This window comes from Mobula hypostoma, chromosome 4 (assembly GCF_963921235.1).
Source record: "Mobula hypostoma chromosome 4, sMobHyp1.1, whole genome shotgun sequence".
Lineage (NCBI taxonomy): Eukaryota > Metazoa > Chordata > Chondrichthyes > Myliobatiformes > Myliobatidae > Mobula > Mobula hypostoma.
This window is the reverse complement of record NC_086100.1, coordinates 120,389,473-120,403,750: the sequence shown is the minus strand read 5'-3', so window position 1 is coordinate 120,403,750 and position 14,278 is coordinate 120,389,473. Positions and strand designations below refer to the sequence as shown.

The 14,278-nt window shown below is 41.7% G+C and overlaps 1 protein-coding gene across 1 annotated transcript in view; it reads left to right on the top strand.

The window, feature by feature from the left end:
- Positions 1-14,278, top strand: part of frem3 (Fras1 related extracellular matrix 3) — a 170,918-nt gene that overhangs the window by 138,324 nt on the left and 18,316 nt on the right. Inside the window, exons 12-18 of the mRNA XM_063047320.1 lie at positions 62-192; positions 1,938-2,096; positions 5,433-5,736; positions 6,840-6,971; positions 7,997-8,328; positions 10,017-10,209; positions 14,008-14,112. Coding sequence (XP_062903390.1) covers positions 62-192; positions 1,938-2,096; positions 5,433-5,736; positions 6,840-6,971; positions 7,997-8,328; positions 10,017-10,209; positions 14,008-14,112 — 1,356 coding nt within the window. The remainder of the gene's footprint in view (positions 1-61; positions 193-1,937; positions 2,097-5,432; positions 5,737-6,839; positions 6,972-7,996; positions 8,329-10,016; positions 10,210-14,007; positions 14,113-14,278) is intronic.

The following is a 14,278-nucleotide window of genomic DNA, read 5'->3' as shown; positions in this document are numbered from 1 at the left end:
GAATGGATGGTATCTCCAATCCAATGTGAAGGAGCTGACTTTTTTGAGGTATTTATTTCAGATCTTGAGTTTAAAGAAGGAGAGACTGAACATGTAGTAGAGATAGAAGTTGTATATGATGGAGAGCGGGAAATGAGAGAAGCTTTTACTGTTCACTTGAAGCCAGATGAGAACATGGTGGCAGAAGTACAGGTAATACTTTTAGTCCATGCTTTCTGTATGTGGGTCTACTCTGGTGTATCAGTCTGGAACTCCATGAGCAATGATTTATTTGTGTTATTAAAGAGGAAGGTGATAATTTGGACATTATATAGGTGATCTCTCTGTCAAAATTAATCTCCCTGCAGTATTTTGTGATGTTTTCTTACATTAATGTAGTTGGAAAGTGTTGGCATCCTGTTGTTGGTATGTTGTCATTTTAACCCTATGTCCACTATGACTTTGTCCATGCATTTATAGTCCTTCACTTCCAGGTAAATACCTTTCATAAATCAATAATTAATGTTGACCTATAAAATTGATTTCAGTATTGCAATTTTTATGTGTTCTACACAATTGAATTCCTACATAAAAGGTTTGGCAGAAACTTTTGGAAACCTATTACTTGGATTGAAAATTTCCACCAAAGTGCTGTGTGCTTCTGAAGCTCCCAGATGTGAGCATTGTCATCCAATAGGGTGAAATATGTCCAGACTCCACAGCTGTCATGTTTAATTGTGTGTGATGCATGGTGTATTCGTACAACACAGACCTTCACAACATAGAAGGTCAGCTACAATGAGGCCTAAGGGGGATCTGCTGAGCAGATGACAGATAATGATACCTATGGCTATGACATCATCACAACTTGGTCATCTAAGCATTCATTTCACTCCTTACCTCCTTCAGTCTCCACAACCTACCCCATCAATTGCAAAACTAACTCTCATAACCCTTCATAACTCTGTCATTGATCACCCTTCCATAATTATCAACTCAACCCTTGATTCCCTTGATCACCAGTGTTGGTGCGTGGCCAAGTGGTTAAGGCGTTGGACTAGTGATCTGAAGGTTGCGGTTCGAGCCTCAGCTGAGGTAGCGTTTTGTGTCCTTGAGCAAGGCACTTGACCACACATTGCTCTTGCATATTTATAGCCCAGCGGTGGCGGTTGGTGCAGTATGGACAAGACAAGACAAAACCTTTGTCATTTAGCCAACCCTCTGCTGTAATCACTGCCCAGATATTGCAATGGGTTGATTGTGAGCCCTGCTATTGTCATCCCCAAACCACTGGCCCCTTAGGTTTTAATCTCAGCCTTACCTTTATCTAATCATTGAACTGACCCTTACATTCCCCATGAGCCCAGTCTTCATCCCCCATGCCCCCATTAGATTGCTCATTCCCAATGAGAATAAACCCAACCCTTGCTCCTACAGTCTAAGACTGAGCCAGGCCCTTGTATTTATCCCCTGAGAGTGTCCAGCTTCCAAGAGAGATTCCAGTGCTTACTCCCAGCCATCAATCACCGCATCCTCAACCTATATCCCAATCTTTCCCCAGTTTTATTCCCCAATTCCTTTCTAATTTTCATCCATGATGTCCTTCTATTCTCTACCTTGATCCAGGCATTTCCAGACCTTACATTTTTTCTTCATTTTGGCAGAGGAAAGATCTTTCATCATATAGCACCCGATCTATCATGTTTGACAACTTGCCCCTGCTTATTTTGTTTGATTTACATATCCATTTTATTTTTGTTGTGATTATTATTTTTTTGTTCTTGTTAGTCTGACCAAATACTCTAATGGATTGCAAAAATAATCAATGACATATATAAGGAAACAATTCCACTGCATGAATTTTGATCACCTATAAACTGATAGCATATTTAATTCAAAGTTTTGTTTTTTATTATAGCTGGGTAACTGTATTTCTGTTTTCGCCTTTGTTCCTTTAGGTGAACAAAGCTATTGTATATATTGAAGAAATGGACAGCATAGCTGATGTCACTTTCCCAGCTGTTCCTCAGGTTGTCTCGCTCCTGATGTATGATGACACCACAAGAGCAAAAGAAGCTCCCTATCCACTTACAGGCTACCCTGTCATCTGTGTTACGGTAAGAGTTGTTTAAAACCCGCACTGCTGCAAGGTAACCCTTTAACACAGATCTTATGGTAAAGTGGAAGAAAATTTGTTTTTAATTATAACCTTAAGTTATCGGCTGTTATTTTCAGTGTGAATTACACTGCTGGAGAGGTTGGGTGATGCAAGCCTTGTCCATTCACACCCATAGTATACAGATTAAGCACTTGGTGACTCCAGGCTTAAGATTTTTGCCTTCACTGTTAGATTTGTCTACACTGATCCATCTGATGCCATCTTGGAACTGCAATTAAAATCCCCATCTATAATATTTATGTTTGTTGGAAATTGTACAGAAGGAAGACTGCTTTGAGGGAAAACTACTTTGTAGAGGTTAAACAGTATTTCGTTGGCTATGTTGAGTTAAGACAACAATTGTAGAATTGTTGACTCATCACCCTTGTACATTTTAGAGCCTTGCTTCCATGTTGCTTTCCCTGTTCATGTGCTCCTCTGTAGTACTTGGAAAACTCCTCCTCAACCACTCTAGACCTGCCTGCAGGCCATTCTTGCTTAAAATAAGATCAGAGTATCTTGTGTGTCTTTCTTATTGTTTCACCACCAATACCTGCCTACTTTTGGCTATCTGGAAGCAAAAAAGGCACAATTAAGTCATGGTGAAGGGAAGAAGAAAGTTGAAGATCTATGTTCAGAGATATTAGATGCTGAAATTTGGTGCAAAACACAGCCTACTGGCCTGGGTCAAAATGCATCTGTGGAGACAAAGTGATGGTCAATATTTCAGAGTGTATCCTGCCTGAGGATCACATTTAGGCCTGGAGTATGCAATATGTAAATCAGAAAGGATTGTTTAATATGTGAGGTAAAGTTCAAAGTAAAATTAAAAATTTATTATCAGAGTACATACATGTCACCACATATAACCCTGAGATTCTTTTTCTGCAGACAAGCTATGCAGATGCAGATATATATAAGTAACAATAAATAACGGGCATGAGGCACCTACCTTCTACCTGATGGCAGCAGCGAGAAAAGAGCATGGCCTGGGTGGTGAGGATCTTCAATGACGGATGCTGCTTTTCTACAGCAACATTCCATGTAGATGTGTTCAATGGTTGGGAGGGTTTTACCCATGATGTACTGGGCTGAATCCACTACCTTTTATAAGATTTTCCTCTCAAAGGCATAGGTGTTCCGATAGCAAGCCATAATGCAGCCAGTCAATACACTCTCCAACACAAAATAATATGCAGATGCTAGGGTCAAAGCAACACTCACAGCATGCTGGAGGAACTCAGCAGGTCGGGCAGCATCCGTGGAAATGATCGGTCGATGTTTTGGGCTGGAATCCTTTGTCAGGACTCTCCACTACACATTTACTGTATAGAAGTTTGCCAGGGTTTACAATGACATGCCGAACCTGCATGGACTCCTGAGAAAGTAGATGTGCTGTCATGCTTTCTTCACAATAATATTCATATGATGGGTCCAGGACAGGTGTTCTGAGATAGTGACACCCAGGAATTTAAAGTTGTGAGAAGGTGAATATATTCTCAGTTGCAAAGGGGCAGCACAACAGCGCACCAGGTGGAGCAGCTGCCTTACAACTTCAGTAACGCAAGGTCAATGCTGACCTCTGGTGCTGCCAGTGTAGAGTTTGTATGTTCTTCCTGTCACTACATGGCTTGTTTCCTCCCATATCTCAGACGTGCAGGTTGGTAGGCTAATTGACCTATATAAATTGCACCTAGTGGTTAGGTGAGTGATAAAATCTGGGGCAAATGCTGTGAATACAGGGATTCATGTAGGCTTGGAGGGCAGCTGATGGCTGGCAGAGAAGGGTCTGTTTCTGAGCTCTGTGGTTCAATGAATCTATGATTCTGTATAAGCAGAATCATCAAAGCTCCTTCTTTATTGTTCTCTACACTACTGAACCTTGCAGAGCATCTTCACCAGTAAGGCTGCACCTTCTCCTTTTGGTCGCTAAGCTGGAGGCCACAAACTTGTGCTCCATCAGTCTGTAATTACTGGCAGCAATTGTGAATCTCCTTCACCTGCAGGAGAGGGAATTTCATTAAATAGTGTGTGTTTGCCATTGTCATTGTCATTTGTGTTGGGCATGTGGCCAAATGGTTAAGGCGTTCATCTAGTGATGAGAAGGTCGCTAGCTCGAGCCTCAGCTGTGGCAGCCTGTTTGTGTCCTTGAGCAAGGCACTTAATCACACATTGCTCTAGTGTCTGTCCATGGAGTGGCACCCCACACAGACTTCCAATCTGCGCCTTGTAAGGCATGAAAATGCCCGACGCAGGCCTCTCATGGTCTGAGTCGACATTCCCTTCTATGGTTGGCTTAGTTTGAAAGCTTGGCAATGTGGTTATTAAGCTCGAAGTAAGTAGTAAGTTTCTGAGAATTTAGTTGACCCATGAATATTGGATAGAATTCCTTATTATAGAGATCGCTGTTAGACCAGTAATGAAAGAGAGATTGATGTTGTCTTTGTTGAGATTTGATAATGGCTTTATTTTTCTTTGTTGTGTGTACCATCATTGAACATTTGTTACACCAGGTCAAAAAGCCACAGGTTAATCACAAACACAAGTAAGTCTGCAGATGCTGGAAATCCGGGGCAACACGCACAAAATGCTGGGGAAACTCCCAGCAGGTCAGGCAGCACTATGGAAATAAATAAATAGTTGACTTTTCAGGCCGACATCCTTCATCAGGAGTGAGAAGGAAGGGGGAGGATGCCAGAATAGAAAGGTGGGGGGTGGGAGAAGGAGACCAGCTGGAGGGTGATAGGTGAAGCCAATTGGTTGGGAAAGGCCAAGAGATGGAGAAGAAAGAATCTGAGAGGAGAGGAGAGTGGACCACAGGAGAAAGGGAAGGAGGAAGGGGCCCAGGGGGATATAATGGGCAGGTGAGAGGGAGTGAAAGGTCAGAGTGGGGAATAGAGGAAGGGGGCAGGGGGCAATTTGTCAATGGCGGTTAATCATGCATTACAATCCTACCTACTGTTTCTGGCCCAGATCAGTTTCTTTCATCATTGTTTTTAAATTTGTAGGCAATCATTATTATTGTAAATAATACACATTAATTACCTTATACAAAGTAAGTTTTCTGTGAGCAACAAACCATCTAGCAGGAGTCAGATTTCATCAATTTATAATTTTTTTTTCCCAAGACTTATTGCAACTGCCTTTCTTGGTCCACAATAGACAGGTTGTCCAAAATTGTGCATTCTAGTGCTTGGCCGCTAGAAAGCACCATAGTGACGCTGCTCCACGTCACTCTGTGCAAGAGTTTTTGATGTTATTGGATCATGGTGCCAACTTTTCTTTTCCTCCTCAGGCCTGCAATCCAAAATACTCAGACTATGACAAAACTGGCTCAATTTGTTCAGCCGAGAATATCAATGACACTTTGACGCAGTACCGCTGGCTTGTCGGTGCTCCCAGTGGAGTCGATGGAGTCACCAACCCCCTGCGTGAAGTAGATTCAAACACGTTCTTCACCAGCACCAAGCTGATTACCTTGGACTCCATCTACTTCCATGCAGGCTCGAGGGTGCAATGTGCAGCCAGGGCATTCACTGCTGGTGGGGATGCAGGGCTGGAACTACTTAGTCCCATCGTTACAATCAGCAGGGAAGAAGGTAAGTGCCCGAGGCTAGAGACATTCAGCTTCAACATTGTTTTGCCAACTTACTCTTGTTTTCCTCTTTTAAAATAACATTTCACTAAGTTTATACAAGTTATCCCCTCTCCCTTTTTCCTGAGTGTATTCATTCATTGCTTCTTCTATCCCTTACTCAGAAACGTGAATTCTGTAAGTGTTATCCAATTGGTAAAGATGTAGCACCACGGCAAAATTTAACCCTATCCTCGTCCACTATCCGCACATTCCACTGGGTGTGTTCTCCTTACTGGCTTTGGCAATATCTAACCCTCAGCTAATAAAAAAATTAAACACAATCAGCATGGGATTATCACATGGGGTTTGTGATACCGAAATACTTGCCACATTACTATAGCCACTACACGTAAAGCGGCTGTGAAGTATTTTTGGCCACTGAGAACACATGAACATAAGTGTAAGTCCTTTTTTTTTACTTGTCTCTGAAGGTAATTAAAAGCCTGCAGGATGGAGCCTTATTACTTGCAGAGTGCTCACTGCCAGCCCCATTCCCCCAAATGCATTGGAAGGGAATGTGAAAGACAGTCAAAGCTCGTAGTGAAGTTAGTCTATGTGGTCAGCAGCCCAAAGAGCACATCTAAAATGCCATGGCCTTCAATCTCCACCATGTTGGCCCAAAACATTAGTAGTTTGATAGTGACAGGGACTATTTTTTATTAATTCTGCACTGGAGAATATCTGCAGAAATATTAGGCACACATTGTTGTAATTTCACCTTGTCCCAGTCACTGGAACAATAGTATAGTATATGAGTATAGAGAATTTTCCTATTTCAAAATGCAACATTTTATTTTCCATCAGCATATATATGTATAAATTGGAAAGTAAAGTTATGTTGTCCTTCCTCTTTGAAATTGACAAATAATGTACCACTGACTAACAGACTTTGTATTATATGAATGGAGCTAATATTGCATCAAACAAATGATGTGGAGATAAAAGGTTTCCTAATATACTAAATTTTAAACTGAAACTCAACATAGTGACGCTATTGATGAAGGGATTTCTTTGTATGTTTATGTAATTGCAGCGTGACAATTCTGTTGGTTAATGTGTTTCCAGGGCTTTGCCAGCCACGTGTGCCAGGAGCAGTGGGTGCTGAACCGTTCTCTGCAAAGTTGCGTTACACTGGCTCAGATGATTCCGACCAGCCAAACCTCATCAAGCTAACAGTAACAATGCCTCACCTGGATGGTAAATGCACCTGAACATCTCTGTTTGTCTGAAGTCCTGGTTATTAAACTTCTGTACTTCCAGCAGCCTTCAGTAGAAAAAGGGCAAGACTAAAGCAACATTATGGTAACTGAGGAGGAGGCAGTATCACTGTGTTAGCGTTTTCAAAAATGAAAAGATCAGACATCGAGGCTTCCTGTATCTTTAGGAACAGGGAAGAAGAACATTAATACAGAGATGAATGAGTATAATGTTTTTTATTATGGGATAAGCTTTTTATGTAGCATAATTTTTTATGAAATTGCTTTTTAAAATAATGTCATATTTCCTTGGTTAATGAGAGATTTTGGACTGTGGCATAGAAACCTGAGAGGGCAAGAACATTCTCAAACCATAAGCGGTGTAGGGTAAGGCTTGCAGTATGTTATCAAATGTTCCCAAGGTGAAGATGTACCTCAATGTCTTTGTTTCGACATGGCTTGCCTTCCCTTTTTTCAAACTTGGATGTGACAGCTAATATAGTGGAAATTCTCAGATGAAGTTCTGGAGAAATATGACCAGATAGTAACATGAATTGGAGCTCATGGAGACAGTGGTATATATTATATATACTATGGTACCGTATATATACAGATATTGAATCACCAAAGGGGGGTGGGGAACATGTCTGCAAATAAAGACCAGTTGAAAGACTTTGCTATCCTCAGCTGACACACAGTTCCCCTGACCATTAAAAGGAACCTAATCACAAATGGAAAATGCCAGCATAGAAATTGAATTTACAAAGTAAAATGCTGACATTCTGACTCTTTTGAAATATAGACCCTTCGATTATTGTTGATTGGATGCTCATGAAGGTTAAGGGTTTTAGAAGTTATCGTCAAATCAATATATCTAGCTGTTTGGTTCTTTTTCATGTGTGGATTTTGCCTAAATATTTAAATGTATTTTTTTTCTTTTAGTGCATGTTGTTGCCAGTTATGTGATTGGACATCGGAAATTATCTCTCCTTAACCACATCGTAAATGACTTCTTCCTATTCACAGGCATGCTCCCTGTCATCTCAACTAGGCCACTGTCCAACTTTGAGTTGACCCTAAGCACAGATGGCACGCGAATTGGTAACCATAAATGCTCCAATCTTTTGGACTATCATGAAATATCAACCCGTTATGGCTTCATAAACGATGCAACAAAGAACCCTGAAGTGATTGGAGAAACATCTCCATATCAGTACAGCACAAAACTGCGTTCTGCCAGTACCCTTCGATTCTACCGTAACCTCAATCTTGAAGCATGTCTGTGGGAGTTCACAAACTATTATGACATGTCTGAGCTCCTCACCGACTGTGGAGGTACTATTGGTACTGATGGGCAGGTAAGTTAGATCGTTATCTGGAAAGTAAATTAGTCTTATTAAAATAGGTACTGTTATTTTTGCCTGACCTTACATTTTCCTACGTTCTTAACTGTGTCCCTGGACTCCTATTTCACGTGTTCTGAAAATGGGTTCAGGATTTTGAAGGCATAATAACACACTTGTGTGAGAATGGTGACTTTTCACTGCTTCACTGTGAGGAGATGCTGAGAAAAGCTTAATATGGGAGAATGAGAGAAATTATCATTTTGCTTCCTTGTTATGCAGCTTCTGTGTTTAATAAGTAGCAGGGAGCTAGGAGACATCATAATTCTGCCGCCTTTGGTGATTGGCTTACAGACTCTGAGAAGGAATAAGAGAGAATGAGGGAAATAAATGAAAAAGGAATTTGCACGCAAGTGTTATTTTGATAGTATGCCCTTGAGCATGATGGCACAATCGCATTACTGTGCCGGCAATCACCAGTCAAGGTTCGATTTTCGCCACTGTATTGTAAATAATTTGTACATTCTTCCCATAAGCGAAAGGATTTCTTCCAGGTGATCTGGTTTCCTTCCACATCCCAAGGATGTACAGTTAAAATTAGTAAGTTGTGGGCATGCTATGTTGGCATCGAAAAGAGTGGCAACACTTGTGGGCTGCCCCCAGAAAAATCCTTGGATACAATTCACTGTTTGTTTCAATGATTTGATGTAAATGTGAGAACTGAAGATAATATGTAAGTTCTTTTGTATTTGTCTCGAAACAAAACTTTGATTTACACACAGATCAAAGGCCTGATTAGCAGGATTTTGGGCATAGTGGACTGAAACTCTAATATTTGGTTAAAAGAAAGGACATGGACATAATCATAGTCATAGTCATACTTTATTGATCCCAGGGGAAAATTGGACATGATTTGAGTTCTTTAATAGTTTATGCTAACTTAAGCCCTTTTCTCACTTTTGTTCATATTGTAAGGAGGTAGGCTGGTAACTCAATAGATAGAACTTAAGACATACTTGGATTTAACAACCTGTAGAGGAACAAGAGATTAGATTAGATTAGATTATGAGGACACTCAATCCTCATTTATTGTCATTTAGAAATGCATGCATTAAAAAATGATACAATGTTCCTCCAGAATGATATGACAGAAATACAGGACAAACCAAGACCAAAACTGACAAAACCACAGAATTATAACATATAGTTACAACAGTGCAAAGCAATACCATAATTTGATAAAGAGCAGACCATGGGCACGGTAAAAAAAAGTCTCAAAGTCCCGATAGCCTCATCATCTCACGCAGACGATAGAAGGGAGCGCCGCAAACTTGCTGATGCTGCACCATTGGAAGCACCCGACCGCAGCAGACTCCGAGTCCATCCGAAGACTTTGAGCCTCCGACCAGCCCTTCGACACTGAGCACTGAGCACCATCCTCTGCCAAGCGCTTCGACCCCGCCCCAGCCGCCGAGCAACACGCAAAGCCGAGGATTCAGGGCCTTCCTCTCGGGAGATTTCAGACCACACCCTTCCTCCACCATTGATGCTGAATATATGGGCGATTTGCATTTGTTCTTTGTCTTCCTCTTATAAACAGACAATTTTGAATATTTCCAGGAATTTTTGGGATCTCAATGGACTAAATGACAATATTTCTTTTCCCTGTTGGATGCTAATTTTGTTTGTTGTTTTAATTGTAGGTGCTGAACCTGGTCCAGTCATATGTCACACTCCGTGTCCCTCTTTTCGTCTCTTATGTCTTTCACTCGCCTGCAGCAGTTGGCACCTGGCAACATTTTGATCTGCAGTCTGAACTGAAGCTCACTTTTGTGTATGATACTGCCATTCTATGGAAAGATGGTATCGGCAGCCCTCCAGAAGCAGAACTACAAGGTACTTTGAAAGGAAGTGTGGGTCTAATGCTTAGAATGCTCAGTCTTGAGACAATTAAAGTTAGTTTGGAGAGGTTAGTCCAAGTACATCTTGTCAAGTCAAAGAATCTGTTCAAACTTCCCAGGGCTGCTACCTGTGGATCTAGTAGGGTACTACCAGCTTTCATTTCCTTCTAGTTCTTAGCTGGATGTGATCACATTCACTTGTAAAACGAAATATTAAAGAAGAAAATGCATATCACCTGACTTTAAAAAAGAAAGAAACTTCAACAGGTCTCGCCTGGAACTTTTAACTCACAGTAGCCCCGCCACACTTCAGGAGAGATTTCGATGGGTGCAATAAAATGTTCTTGTTTAAAACAAAATTGAATTCTTGGGTGGCTTAGCATTGCCAGATGGCTTCATTTTCTCTTAAATATTTCTTCTCATTCAATTCAGTAGGTCCTCAATTGGACCTGGTTTGCATCAAGTGCCTCTTAGAAGTGAAGGCATGCCCACACTTGACAGCTCGTCTTGATTATTGGCCAGCACTTTAGGCCAGTGCCACTTTTCATACACGATGGTAATTTCACTACCCACTGTATATTCTACCCACCCCAGGAAGAAAACAATCAGTTCTTGTGCATGTTGATAAATGAAAATAGCTCAGAATAAAAGGCAAACAACTTTTGCTGTAAGACTTGATGTATGAGATCCAGCACAAAGTGCTAGAGTTCCTGTTTTAACACAGATTTGTGAGATGATGGACTGAATCTTTGGAGTCAGCCTATTTCCTATTATTAAAGTTAAAGTCTGCCAGGCTCATCAGGCCGGTGCTTATGCCAGTTTCCGTGGCGTGAAGCGACTGAGAGTACGTGACCCCCCACCGGATAGGACGCCAGTCTATCACGATGTTAACCCCCAGCATTTCGCCAGTACCCGTTTTCAGCTGGGTGGACTGGAGCATTGTGTGGTTAAGTGCCTTGCTCAAGGACACAACATGCTCCCTTGGCTGGGGCTCGAACTCACAACCTTCAGATCACTAGTCCAACACCTTAACCACTTGGCCACACACCAATTTCCTATTATAGGTTCTGTGTAAATTCAGTGAAATCTGTTTTCATGGTCCTTCCAGCCTTCTGCTGCAGGACAACCAGCTTGATCTTTGTAACAAAGTAGTGCTACTCCAGACATTACTCTACAAGCACTTGACTTTTAGAACATAGAACAGCACAGCACAGGAACATCCCCTCAGCCCACAATGTACTGCCAAACCAGCAATCAAGAACACCCAAACACTAATGCCTCCTAGCTACACAATGTCCATATCCCTCCATCTTTGTTATATCCATGAGCCTATCCAAAAGTATTTTAAAAACCTCTAATCTATATGCCTCTACCACCATACCAACCAGCGTATTCCAGGCATCCACCACTCTCTAAGCGAAAACTTACCCCTCCCCTTTGAACTTACCCCTCTCACCTTCAATGCATGCCTTAGATAAATAGATAGATAGACATACTTTATTGATCCCGAGGGAAATTGGGTTTCTTTACAGTTGCACCAACCAAGAATGGAGTGTAAATATAGCAGTATAAAACCATAAATAATTAAATAATAATATGTAAACTATGCCAGATGGAAATAAGTCCAGGACCAGCCTATTGGCTCAGGGTGTCTGACCCTCCAAGGGAGGAGTTGTAAAGTTTGATGGCCACAGGCAGGAATGACTTCCTATGACGCTCAGTGTTGCATCTCGGTGGAATGAGTCTCTGGCTGAATGTACTCTTGTGCCCAACCAGTACATTATGTAGTTGAGGGAAGACATTGTCCAAGATGGCATGCAAGTTGGACAGCATCCTCTTTTCAGACACCGCCATCAGAGAGTCCAGTTCCATCCCCACAACATCACTGGCCTTACAAATGAGTTTGTTGATTCTGTTGATGTCTGCTACCCTCAGCCTGCTGCCCCAGCACACAACAGCAAACATGATAGCACTGGCCACCACAGACTCGTAGAACATCCTCAGCATCGTCCGACAGATGTTAAAGGACCTCAGTCTCCTGAGGAAATAGAGACGGCTCTGACCCTTCTTGTAGACAGCCTCAGTGTTCTTTGACCAGTCCAGTTTATTGTCAATTCATATCCCCAGGTATGTGTAATCCTCCACCATGTCCACACTGACCCCCTGGATGGAAACATGGGTCACCGGTGCCTTAGCTCTCCTCAGGTCCACCACCAGCTCCTTAGTCTTTTTCACATTAAGCTGCAGATAATTCTGCTCACACCATGTGACAAAGTTTCCTACTGTAGCCCTATAGTCAGCCTCATCTCCCTTGCTGATGCATCCAACTATGGCAGAGTGATCCGAAAACTTCTGAAGATGACAAGACTCTGTTCTACCCCAGGAAACTCCTTGTTTACTCCATCTATGCCTCTCATAATCTTTTGAACCTCTATCAGATCTCTCCTCAGCCTCCGACACTCTGGAAACAACAAACCATGTTTACCTAGCTTCTCATGATAGTACATGCTCTCTAAACCAGAGAGCATCCACTACACTGATGACTGCATTTGTGCTACTTCTTACAACCATGCTGAGCCCCTCAATTTCATCAACTTTGCATCTAACTTCCACCCTGCCCTTAAATTTACTTCGTCCATTTCTGACACCTCTCTCCCCTATCTTGATCTCTCTCTCCATCTCTGGAGACAAACTGTTGACTAATATAAGACCATAAAACATAAGAGCAGAGTTAGGCTGTTCAGCAGATCGAGTCTGCTCAGCCATTCCATCATGGCTGATCCCGGATCTCACTCAATCTCATACACCTGCTTTCTCGCCATGTCCACTGATGCCCTGACCTATCAGAGAACAATCAACTTCCACCTTAAATATGCACATGGACTTGGCATCCACTGCAGTGTGTGGCAGAGCATTCCACAGATTCACCACTCTCTGGCTAAAAAAATTCTTCCTTATCTCTATTCTAAAGGGTTGTCCCTCAATTTTGAGGATGTGCTCTCTTGTTCTTGATACCCCCACCAGAGGTACCATCCTTTCCACATCCACCCTATCTAGTTCTTCCAACATTCAGTAGGTTTTATTGAGATCCCCCTTCATTCTTCTAAATTCCAGTGAGTACAGGCCCAAAGCTGTCAAATGCTCCTCATATGTTAACCCCTTCATTCCCAGAATCATCCTCATGAACTTCCTCTGGCCTGTCTCCAACAACAACACATCCTTTCTGAGATATGGGACCCAAAACTGTTTACAATACCCCAAGTGCAGCCTGACTAATGTCTTGTAATGCCTCAGCATTATCGCCTTGTCTTTATATTCTATTCTCCTTGAAATAAATGCCATATGTCTTCATATTCCCAGCGAGAAGGGACAAACAATTTGCTGGTTTACGATGTTAAAAGTCTGTTATGTTGCTATTTTCAAGCTCTGTGCCTGAAGATCACAAAGATCCCAGGTCTTTGGCCACGCTGTCTCCTGTAAAACTACTATTCCCAGTTTCTTCATCTCCGCCTGATCGATTCCCAGGATGTAGCTTTCCTTTCTAGGTCATCAAAGGTATTCTCCTTTTTCAAAGGAAGGGTTTTCCCTTCCTCCACCATTGGTGCTGAGTATAGAACTTTGGAAGTTAGAGAAAGTATGATTGAAGTGTTCTTGAGTAGGTATATAACAATATAAAAATATTCAATTAGAAACTTATGCCCAATGTTTTTATTCAGTCATGGAATGTGGGTATCACTGTAACTGCAATGTGTTTGTGTTTTCTATAAAATACGATGTTTGACTATTCATGCAGGTGCCTTGTACCCAACCAGCATGAGGATTAATGAAGAAGGGAGGCTCGTGGTGAATTTCAAGACCGAGGTGCGGTTCAGAGGCCAGTTCGTCATGTCACATCCTGGTAGGTACCAAATTTTGTGGATTTTTTGGTGATTTATCCACTCAGGTGCTATTAATGAAAGATGCCCCATGTGAGATCCAAACTGTTTTGAAAAAAAAACCCTTAATTTAATAATGCCATAAAGGAAAAATTCTGCATTTTTTTTTAATATGGACAGAAATAAATT